This window comes from Solanum stenotomum, chromosome 11 (assembly GCF_019186545.1).
Source record: "Solanum stenotomum isolate F172 chromosome 11, ASM1918654v1, whole genome shotgun sequence".
In the NCBI taxonomy this organism is placed as follows: domain Eukaryota; kingdom Viridiplantae; phylum Streptophyta; class Magnoliopsida; order Solanales; family Solanaceae; genus Solanum; species Solanum stenotomum.
Window position 1 is genome coordinate 46,569,003 of NC_064292.1, and position 11,852 is coordinate 46,580,854.

General features: G+C 36.2%; 1 protein-coding gene across 1 annotated transcript; it reads right to left on the reverse strand.

Moving 5' to 3' along the window:
- Positions 1-3,147: 3,147 nt before the first annotated feature.
- Positions 3,148-3,744, reverse strand: LOC125845984 (uncharacterized). The gene has a single exon (XM_049525459.1). The coding sequence runs from the start codon at positions 3,742-3,744 to the stop codon at positions 3,148-3,150; it is 597 nt and encodes a 198-aa protein (XP_049381416.1).
- Positions 3,745-11,852: the final 8,108 nt, after the last annotated feature.

Genomic DNA, 11,852 nt, shown 5'->3' on the forward strand with positions numbered 1-11,852 from the left:
AGAAAAAAAGCTTGATGTTGAAGTGTTTAGTCTTCCCATAAAATACCGGATTATGCGAAATGGCTATTGCAGCTTAATTATCAATATGAACCTCAGTATTAACTTTTTGCTCCATATGCAAATCAGAAAGTATTTTTCTCAGCATATGGTTTGATTTACTGCAGTTGCAGCAATGAATTCACCCTCTATCGTGGATTGTGCCACAATTTCCTATTTTTTTTAACACCAAGAGAAAATTCCTGATCCCAGACTGAAACAAAATATCCTGATGTACTTTTCATGTCATCAATGGATCCAGCCCAATCACTGTCTGAGAATCCATGCAACTTGAAAGTCTCACACTTCTTGAATTTGACACCATATTCAACAATACCTTTAATGTACCTTATAATTCTTTTTGTTGCTCGCAAATGCATTTCAGTAGCACAATGCATAAATCTAGATAAAAGACTTACAACAAATAGAATATCTGGCCTTGTAGCAGTGAGATACATCAAACATCCAATCAAGCTTTTGAATTTTCCTTCATCAATTTGATCAGTTCCATCCTCTTTGCTTAACTTCTCCTTTGGATTCATTGGTATGGTTGTTGCCTTGCAATTTTCCATATGAAATTTCTTAAGTATCTCTCCATCATACTTCTTTTGACAGATAAAAATTTCATCACAGCCTTGCTTGATTTGCATTCCCAGAAAGTAAGTCATTAGCCCCAAGTCTGTCATTTCAAAGGCTTGCATCATTTCCTTTTTAAACTCTTCAACCAGCCACACATTGTTTCCTGTCACCAAGATATCATCAACATAAAGGGAAACAATGAGAAGATAAGTTCCTTTATGTTTGACATAAAGAGTAACTTCAGATACATTTCGTACAAACCCCAAACTCAACAAGTGATCATCAATCCTGCTATACCAAGCTCTTGGAGCTTGTTTTAAGCCATAAAGAACCTTTTTAAGCATATAAACTTTTTCTTCTTTTCCTTGCTCAAAGAAACCCTCGGGTTGCTCTACATAGATTTCTTCTAGTAGTACACCATTTAAAAAGGCAGGTTTCACATCTAGCTGGAACACTTTCCAGCCTTTTTGTGCTGCTATTGCTAGCACCAATCTAATAGTATCCAATCGGGCTACTGGAGCAAAGGTTTCCGAGTAATCAACACCAAATATTTGGGCATATCCCTTGACAACAAGCCTAGCCTTATGTTTATTGATAGAACCATCAGAATTGAGCTTGGTTCTAAACACCCATTTTACTCCAATGACCTTCCGATCTTTCGATCGGTCAACTAACTCCCAAGTTTTGTTTTTCTTGATCATTAGCATCTCCTGCTCCATGGCGTTTCTCCATTTTTAATCTTGAAGTGCTTCATCGTGCCCTGCAAGCTCACAAACTGCCACATTACTTTGTTGGTAGATGTCAGAGAGTAGTCTTGTACCTCTAATTGGAAGATCATCCACCAACTCATTTTTCCATTGCTCATGTGCCTGCTCCTCTAAAGCTTTGACTGAAAGTTGATTGTCCTTCCAGTCCCATTTCTCGTCCTCAGCAAAGTGCACATCTCTACTGACAATCATCTTCCCTGTTTGTGGATTATTTACTTTGTAGGCCTAGGAGGATGAGCTATAACCCACAAATATTCCAGGAAGTGCCTTCTTGTCAAGTTTGTCTCTTTTAACCTGTGGCACATGGAAGAAACAAACACAACCAAATACTTTAACGAAGCTTAGTGATGGTTTGTATCCATTCCAAGCCTCGAATGGAGTTTTATTCATCAATGCTGTAGTAGGAAGTCGATTTTGGAGAAATACTGTTGTATTAGCTGCCTCAGCCCAAAAACTTTTTGGCAACTCTTTTTCATACAACATGCACCGCGACATCTCAATTATATATCTATTTCTCCTTTCACTAACTCCATTTTTTTGCGGAGTATATGGAGCAGTAAGCTAATGAGTAATACCCGATTCCTCACAAAATTTGTTAAATTCTTCAGAATTATACTCTTTTCCATTGTCAGGCCGCAGAGATTGGATTCTACAACCACTTTGATTTTCCACCATCTTCTTGAACTTCAAGAAAATTCCAGCCACTTCCGATTTATATTTCTTAAAAATAATCTAGCATAATCTTGTATAGTCGTCAATGAATATAACATAGTACCGTTAAGGGATGGTGTTCTTTGAGGTCCTGCAACATCTGTGTGAATCAATTGCAACCTTTGAGAAGTCTGCCATGTTGCTTTAGGAAATGACTTCCTATTTTGCTTACCAAATTGACAAGCTTGACAACTTGGTAAGTGATCAACTAGAGTTGGTAATCCTCTTGTCATATCTTTCTTCTCCAGCAACAATAGTGCTTGTAGATGACAATGGCCAAGTCTCTTGTGCCAGGTTTCTGTTACACTTGCCTTCATGGAATAAGCTAGTCGCTCTTTCTCTGTTGGATCAAAGGAAAAACTCCTTCCTCTCATCTTCACCCTGAAAATTTCATTTCCAGTAGTGTCACTGATTTGACAATGATGATCTTCGAAGAAAACCCTGAATCCTTTTTCCATCAGATGTCCTACACTTAGCAAATTCTGATAAATATCAGGAACATAAAGAACCTCTGAAATTTTCTTTGTGCCAGTGCTCGTCTTGATAGTTATGGTTCCAATTCCTTTGATAGGAAAGTGATCTCCATTTCCTATTCGAACCTTGGAAATTTCAATGGGCTTCAACTCCTTGAATAAACTCTCGTCATGAGTCATGTGGTTAGTGCAACCACTGTCAATTAACCAAGAATTTGTTGAGCTCTTACTTGAAAAGCATGTTGCAACAAAAAGATGATCCTCTTCTTCTTGATCAGCAACTCGAGCATTTCCTTCCTCCTGCGAGGCCTTATTCTTGCAAATCACTGTTACGTGTCCAAGCTTATTGCATTTCTTACATTTAGCATCAGGTCTCCTCCATCACTGGAATGGTGCATGGCCTTTTCTTCCACAATGGTGACAAGAGGGATAACTTTTCTTCGCGCTTCCTCCCTTAGTTTTGTTGTTGGCTAATGTTTCTCCTTCACACACTGCTTGATTATTTTTCTTCTTCTGAATTTTGTTAACTTGATGCTTACTGACAAGTGCCCCTTCTGTTGTAACCTCCTGTCTCATGAGTCTTATTTGCTCTTGAGCTTTCGGGGAATTGAGCAACTAATCTTTGACAAATCCTTAGTATTTTCCAAGGTTGTAATTGTTGCTTCATACCTTTCAGGAATTGTTACAAGGATCTTCTGAACAATTCTCGAGTCTGAAAATGTAGAGCCGAGTAGCCTCACCTTATTTGCAATATTTAGAAGTCTATCTGAATATTTCTTCACTGTTTCAGATTCCTTTATTTTTTGCAATTCAAACTCCCTAATTAAGTTTAAAACTTGCATACCTTTTATTCTTTCATCTCCATAATACTCTTCCTTGAGATAATCCCATACTTTTTTAGCAGTTTTCAGAGACATTATTCGCATGAAAACTGTTGACAATACAGCAACAAATAAACATGCCTTGGCCTTCGATCTCCTTGTCTTCTTTTCCTTGTGTGCTTTAATCTGAGAAATGGTAGGATTATTTGGTAGGGCTGAAATATCGTAATCCTCTTCCACAGCTTCCCAGAGATTCAAAGCATCGAAGTACGTCTCCATTCGTATTGCCCAAATCTGATAATTATCTCTATCAAAGACCGGCGGAGCAATTGGTGAGAAACTTGCTTCAGCATCCATGGCTTCTCCAACTCGATCACAGATCCCTTAAGATGAAAGCTCCGATACCAACTGTTAGTTTTAGTAAGACTGATGACAGATAACACAATGAAGACAATGTCTAGTTTGCTACAGAAAGGAAAGCAGAAGAATACAAGGAATTTAAATGTGAAGATGACTAAGAGAAAATCTTATGCAGAGAGTTGTATTTCAGTAAAAAGAACCAAAAATACATAAACATACAATTAAAGAAACTGAAATTGATCATGGTCCTACTTTTAAGTCATGGTGCTAACCATGGTAACTACCCTTAAAATAACTGAAAAAGGGAATAAAGGAAACTTAGAAATAGACCCCGCAGTCCTAAAGCAACTAACTAATAAAGATAATGTGAATTTTCTTCTTTAAAGTGACTTAAAAGATTGTTGAATAAAGAAGAAGAAGGAGGAGGAGGAGGTTGGAATAATGGTGAACAACAAGGAAGAAGAAAGAGAGGGGGGGGGGGGTATGCATTTATTAATTAATCAATTGATATAATTAATTTTACATAAAAGGGTCAAAATTGCCCCCAAACTATATGAAATAGATCATTTATACCCTTCGTTACATTTTGAGATCAAAAATGTCCCTGCTGTTATCCTAAGAGACCACAAATACCCTCAAGAGTTAACACCCCAATTTTTTGTTGACGTGGCAAGCCACGTGGGACTAATCCTTCCACCTAAGCGTTGCCAACTAGGATTCACTACAAAAGAACTAGACCTTTAGCGGCAACAACAATCGCCACAAAAGCCAAGAAAATCGTCACTAAAAGTTTTTAACATTAAATTCTAATTTTGTGTTCTTTTCTTCATTGTTTTTAAAAAACCAAATATGATATCGATTAAGTAGGAGTTTGAAGAAACTATATGTTTTATTTTTATGTCATATGTAAATGTATAAAATGTACAATGATGCATTATATATATAGTAGGAGATTTGAATCGAGAAGTAATTTTGATTATTTTTCATAATAATATTGGATGTTTTTAATATGGATATTGCAAGTTATTTATTTTAGAAAATTAGGTCACAATCGAAAAAATAGGTTTTACTAGCGAATGGTTGTTGGAGCCTTAGTTGCTACTAAAAATCACTCATAACCTTTAGTGGCAATATTTTGGGATTTTGTGGCGACTTTGTCGCCACTAAAAATCAAGTTCTTTTGTAGTGAATCTTAGTTGGCAATGCTTAGGTGGAGGGATTAGTCCCATGTGGCTTGCCATGTCACTAAAAAATTGGGGTGTTAACTCTTGAGGGTATTTGTGGTCTCCTGGGATAACTGCGGGGGTATTTTTGATCCTAAAATGTAATGGAGGGTATAAGTGGTCTATTTCGCATAGTTCAGGGGCAATTTGACCCTTTTCCGTTAATTTTAGAAAGTGTTTAAGAAAAAATAGTTAATAAGTAAAAAAGAAATAAAAATTAATGACATGGTGCCTACGTGGTTATGATGTGGTGCTTACGTGATTATGATGTGGCGAGTGAGAGTGGTGCTATAGTCTCAGGGTGGAAAAAAATCACTTCAAAGATGTTAAGGGGGGTATTTAAATGCCCGTGTAGGTTGGAATAATGGTGAACAACAAGGAAGAAGAAAGAGAGGGTGGGGGTGAGGGTATGCATTTATAAATTAATCAATTGATATAATTAATTTTAAAAAGTGTTTAAGAAAAAATAGTTAATAAGTAAAAAAGAAATAAAAATAAATGACATGGTGTCTACATGGTTATGATGTGGCGCTTACGTGGCTATGATGTGGCGGTGAGAGTGGTGTTATAGCCTCAGAGTGGAAAAAAATCACTTCAAAGATGTTAAGGGAGGTATTTAAACGCCCGTGTAGTTTAAGTACTAAAGTAAGTTATCCGACCAAGTTCAGGGGTTTATATTTTTATGTATTTTCTCTTTTTATTATGTGTTGCGGGGATGATTGACATGGTTTTCAATGCGATCAAGTGAGATTTTAGTGATATTGAGCTTTTGAGTTAAGTTATATTAAAAGGGTTGATTTTGGACATTTCGTGATCCGAGCGCTGAATGGTGATTCTATCAGTTCCATTACGTCCGAAACGTCGAGTTAGATGGTTATGAGTGGAGTAACTTAGACAGTAATTTTGGTGATTATTTCGCTAACCAATTCTATGATCAGCAGGATGATTAATTGTAACATGTGTCACCCTTGTCCCCGAGACAATGTCGACGCCACTTTTAGCTTGCAGATTGATGAAGCATAGTGTGATTAGTGCAGACAGGGCATCGCCTTCTTCTTAAACATTGGTGCAGTAATTGTGGAGATCAATTAGGCGTCATCATTAACTCCCTTAAACCACTCAAACGAGCCTTGCTCCCGAGTTACCCAATAGAAGTATGCATGTTTAGTAGCAAAAGGACTTCTTTTACTACCCTTATGGCCACTCTCGACTAGGCCATCTGAAATGTCCTTTTGTTGCTTGATGTTGTTGAGCACATCTTTTACTATGCATATCAAAGGGGTTGCTCCAATGCCAAGGCGTACTCAGAGGACTACATCGTATTTCTTGTAATCATGTGATCTATAAGGGCCATCAATCAAGAGCTTTGGCATTGATCTGTTATACATTGATATGAATAGACTTCAGGGGGGGAAATTACTTGGAAATTTTCAACCTTTACCCCCTTACTTAGGCTTATACTCATTGGCCATTAATTCAAAACAGAAATTAATAACAAACTAACAATTCAGGTCATACTAAACAAATAGTCTACAGAAAAATAAAAGATGCAATTTCTAATCACAAATAATCTCACTCCTAACAATAATAAAACGCAATCTTAAGAGACATTATCTGTGCAATTTGCAATGAGGCACATATCGAGTTTGAGAAGTGAAGCAATCATTCTGATCTTCCAGAAACTGAAAACTAAGTTTAATCTTATTCAAATTAAATGATAAACTAACGTGAGGAATGGAATGGCGCAAAACACAGGTATAGTGTTTAACAATAGACTATATATACTTAATTAGAATCAAGGCTTAGGTGTCTTTACTCTTTACATTATACTAGAAAAGATAAATTTTTGTAGGTAACAAAAAAGTCAAGTCTTAGGCCTTGTGTCACGTCCCGCCACTTCACAGTTCAAATTCGGCACCGGAATAAGGGAGAAGAATCTAGAGTTGTGGTGAGGTTAGTAGAAGACTCTAGAACTCCCTAGAGAATTTCTATGAAGACTTTAGAAATCCCTAGGTCTTTCCTTGGAAGACTCTAGAAACCCTTAGATATTTTAAGAATACTTTGGAATATCCTAAAACATGTAGAAAGTTCTAGAGAGGAACCAAAGTGTAATTATTAGAGGGACTTGTAAAATAAATATTAATTACACTTTAGTCCTTAGGAGGTAGTATAAATAGAGGTGCCCTCATTTGCTAGGCAACAAGCAAGTTGTAAGCCTTCTTCCAAAATTCTCTTAGCGGTCTAGCTTCAAAGGGCTTGCTTGAGTTTATAAGATCATGAAAGATTCATAATTAAATTGTCAAGTGTCGCACGGAACATTAGTAAGACTCTAAGTCCGTGACACTTAGGACTATAGGAGTGAAATCTATTTCATAAGAAGTATCGTCTCTTCTTTGTCTCTTACGGGATAGTAACCCATTTTGATGAATAAACTTCTTGCGGGCCAATTTCCCTTGAGGAAGCAGCGGGTATATCATCAGTGTACAAATCTCCAAGTTCATCAGTGTACATATCTTCAATCTTCTTCTCCAATGGTATATCTTGGTTTAGCTCATTCTTAAACAACACATTACTACCAAACCCTATATCATTATTGGAGAGTATGGTACCAGCAAAGGAGAACCTAACTTCGGCCAGTACTTCAATCATATAACAGACATCTTCATGGGTGAGCATTAGGTTTCTCACCTTCCATATCTTCTCCTCTAACTCAACCGAATCTTCCATTCCTTCATACAAATCTCCCATATGAGACTTAATTTCAAACTTAGATCTAGTTTGTTTTATTTGTGGAAAACAAACGGGTATCGGTGAAGGAAATCGAATTTGTTGAAAACATACCATCGATGAACAAGAAAGAGGAGAAAGAAATGCTCTGCTAATTCCTGAGCTAACGAAACACTCAGACACTGACGCCATTACCGTAGTGGTGCTTAATTTGGGTTTTTGATACTTTTGAATATAGGACCACCTCTATATATATAGACACACAAAAGCGGTTCAATAAAAGATGTACACTTCCTCATGTTCTTCACTTAGGTGTACTTATTCTAATTTATTATGAGATTTGCACAAATAACATTTTTAAATTTTGTACCTTTTAAAGACAAATTGAACACATTATTTTGAAAGACAAATTGAACACATTATTTTGAAGTTGTGGTTAAAATTGTTTTATCGAGTTGTCTATGGGTTTATGAGGTTGATTTCGGAAAGTATTATCAAGATTCATTCTTAATTTTTAAGGTCCAAATCTTCGTGGCAGCACTTTGAATGGTTGGTTTGTGCTTTTGCTTGTATTTTTCAAATTATTATTGTGGGATTAAAGATCTTGAAAGGTTATTTTAATTTCCCTTTTTCCAAGTTTGATATCTTGTCTTCAACATAAATAAGATGATATTAACAATGGGGCACAAAATCACCCGTATGTAAAGAGTACAACACCAACAAAAAGAAAAATGATATGATTTTCTATCCCCTAACCCCAACCCTAAACGAACTAGTGTAAAACTACTGAGTTCTCGCACGTTTTGATTGTGTTTGCTTTATCCAATCAAGGCTTTCTTCCGCAGAACCAGAAGGATGTGCGAGCTGCCACTCCAGTAATTTTTGTTGCTGCAGATGAAAATCAAATGATGAGTAAATACTTCAAACCGATTAACCCGTGGCTAAGAAGATAGTATTAGTGGCATCATACCCATTCTCTTACAACTGGCCCTCCACTTTTCTGCATCATGAAGCAACAACACTCACAGAAAACGAGGAGCGTCCAATAAGGTTTAAAAGCTCCCAAGCTGAACCCAAGCTAGCAACACACAGCCTGTAATAGTCACAAGTGATTAACATGTAAGAGGTTACAACCATCAAGGAGAAAGAATTAGAAATTATACATCAAAAACCAGTACATCCAGAATAGATGGAATTTTGATTTCCTTAGAATGGAATGAGCACTTCAACAACATAAAATAAACACTTCTACAATTTTATCATGTTCCTTTAGCACTCTTTGTGGGTCCTAGGAACATTCAAAATCTTATTTCAACTTTAAAAATTGTTGGTTGAACACACAAGGTTTTATAGATAAGTTAAAACTTGGTGGAACTCTTTTTGTCTTCACAGGAAGACTTGACTACATATTAGCTTGTAAACTCAAAGCCCTCAAAGGCAAGCTTAAGAAATGGAGTTAGAATGAACAAGGGGACCTGAAGATCCAAAGGTCTAAGTTGCTCAGCCTAAATGGAAGCTTGGACTCTTTACTTGATAGTAGAGAGCACTGACAGAGGAAGAATCGGTCAACAGTCGGTTTTCTCATGGATTATAAAGAACTACATATTCATGAGGAGATTGCATGGAGACAAAGGTCTAGGACCTTATGGATGAAAGAGGGACAGAAATACTAACTTCTTTCATCACGTTACCAATGTTCATAAGAGAAACAACCGTATTGTACACTTAGAAGTACAGGGGAGAACAAAGAAATAAGGGGATAGACAAGACAGTATCAGCAAGATTGGATAGGTTCTTAATTCAGAAGAATGGGATACAAGCTTCGGGAACACAAGGCAGTCCTTCATGCCATCATGCACAGAGTGACTTACAATCACCCACCATTGATGCTACAATGTGGTAACTGGAACATAACAATTCTTACTTCAAATTTGGGAATTGGTGGCTTCAAACAGAAGACTTTAGTGACAGGATAAAGAACTGGTGGAAATCCTTCTATTGCACTGGAAGGTCTGACTACATTCTGACCTTCAAATTGAAAGCTCTGAAGAAGAAGTTGAAGGAATGGAGTAATCTAAGGTAAACTATGACTACAGAAGCAAGTATATTAAATCAGTTTACAAACTGGATGAAATCCCAGATCAGAAACTTTTAACAGAAGATGAAATAACCAAAAGATTGGCTTTATCAATGGAATTTGAAGATATTGCAAGACATGAGGAGATTCCTTGGAGACAAAGATCTAGGACACTATGGCTGAAACAAGGTGATAGGAATACTATTTTTTTTCACAGAACAGCCAATGCACACAGGAGAGTCAAGACACTGATAAGCTAACGGTGTTGGGTATGTAGCAAGAGTTAATGGAAAATAGAGGGAAGATGAAAAGAGAGGAACTTGAAAAGTTGGGAATTTGAAAAGTTGAGAACTTGAAAAGTCCTCTTATGCTTTATTGAAAAGGCATTTGTCCCTCATCGGTGGTGGAAAGAAAAATAGGAGAGTTTAAATATAGAAACACTCTTATTAATTGTTAAAAGGGTTGGAAAGAGGGACCCCCCTCGCGCCGTCGTCGTCGCTCGGCTCAGCTCGACTTCGGAAAATGATCGATCAAGAGACTCGGATCCACGCGCGATCCGTTTTATTTAAATCTCCTGTTGTTGGAAGTGACTGTTCTGAAAGGTTGCAACTTTTAGAAACAACCATGGCCATTTGAAAAGGTTGCAACCAGTTCCTCTTGCCTATAAATACATTGATTCCTCAGACTTATTCCTTACGAATTTTTCTGATTTCTTCTTCTTCTGCAAAAAATCTCTTCGTGTACTTCACTGTTGTTGAGTGGTTCGCTGACACCAGAGTTTTGGATAGCAATACACTGGTGATTAAGATCATTCTATCCTAGGAGGACATATTCCAAATCAAACCTCGGATACTAGAGGGGAATAATTTCCTTAAGGGGACACTGTGCATTCAGTGGGCTTGATCTTTTTCTGATTCTGTTTTTTCAAAGGATTGTGGTACCTTTTTTTACAGATTTTAGTTTTGTCAATTAATTTTTGTTCATCTATTACTGGTTTATTAAACTTTGGCTACTTCGTGTTTCTGCAAAGTTTATTGAAATCAGTAATNGTGAATCTCTATTCTCTTTTATCCAAAGTTTCATCAAAATACCATGTAATTTATTTATTTATTTGATTTTTTTTTCATTCACCATCCCAGTATGGAAAACATTTTTTTTCCATTCCAAACACACCCGTGCAACAATTCAGAATGTATTAGTCAAAGAGGAAATTGCATAAAATAATTATAATAAAATATCTTATATTGCAAAAATATTTAATTAAGAAGCAAATATATGGAAGTAAATAACTATGGTTAGGACTTTACTTTAATAAATTAGATCTCAACCATTAATTCTAAACTATGACACGTGTCTCCAATCCAAGTTAGAACTTGGAGAAACTGGAGAGAAGAGAAATGGAGAGGAGCCGGATCCGAAAAAATAATACATGTAATTAGTGTCTTAATAATCTCTTTCTTAAAGGGTGTGCAATATCCCAATAATTCACTTATTTTGAAATAGAAAAAGTATTTAGTTTTTTTGTTTTCTAAATTTTGCTTAATTATGTTATTATATTAATTTCTTAAAATTGTACGCCCATGAAGGGATCAAGGTTCGCGGTTCTTCAAAAATTTAATTTAGTTCTTCAATTTTTGATCTTTCGATAGTATATATTGAATACCAAATCATAATTTATTAAGTTCGTTTCATTTTTTTCTTGTTTGGTTCTTCAATATAATATAGGTCGTTGGTGATATTCCTAAATTACATATATTTAGCCATTATTTGCCTCATAGTGTAGTATTTTTGTTGTCTTTTGAGTGTTAATTATTTTAATGGGGTTATGCTTATGTTGGTGTAATTTTATAATTCGGATAGTTTCAAAATATTTGGAGTTGGAAAAAAAGGGAGGATAATTTGAGGAGGATATTGACCTAAACCTCAAGGTAACAAGCAACTTATGACATAATTAAGATGTGCAAGCACATTGGGAAGGGAGGAGGGCAACCCTGAAGCTGAAATCATGTGCCTCTAGTAGCACCTCTTTAACAATTCTATGGGGGTTTGAAAATCTTGTTTGAATACTTTTAATTAGG

Bases quoted from the DNA above. Each gene is read 5' to 3' on its own strand.
- LOC125845984 (XM_049525459.1), bottom strand. From the start codon at position 3,744: ATGGATGCTGAAGCAAGTTTCTCACCAATTGCTCCGCCGGTCTTTGAT.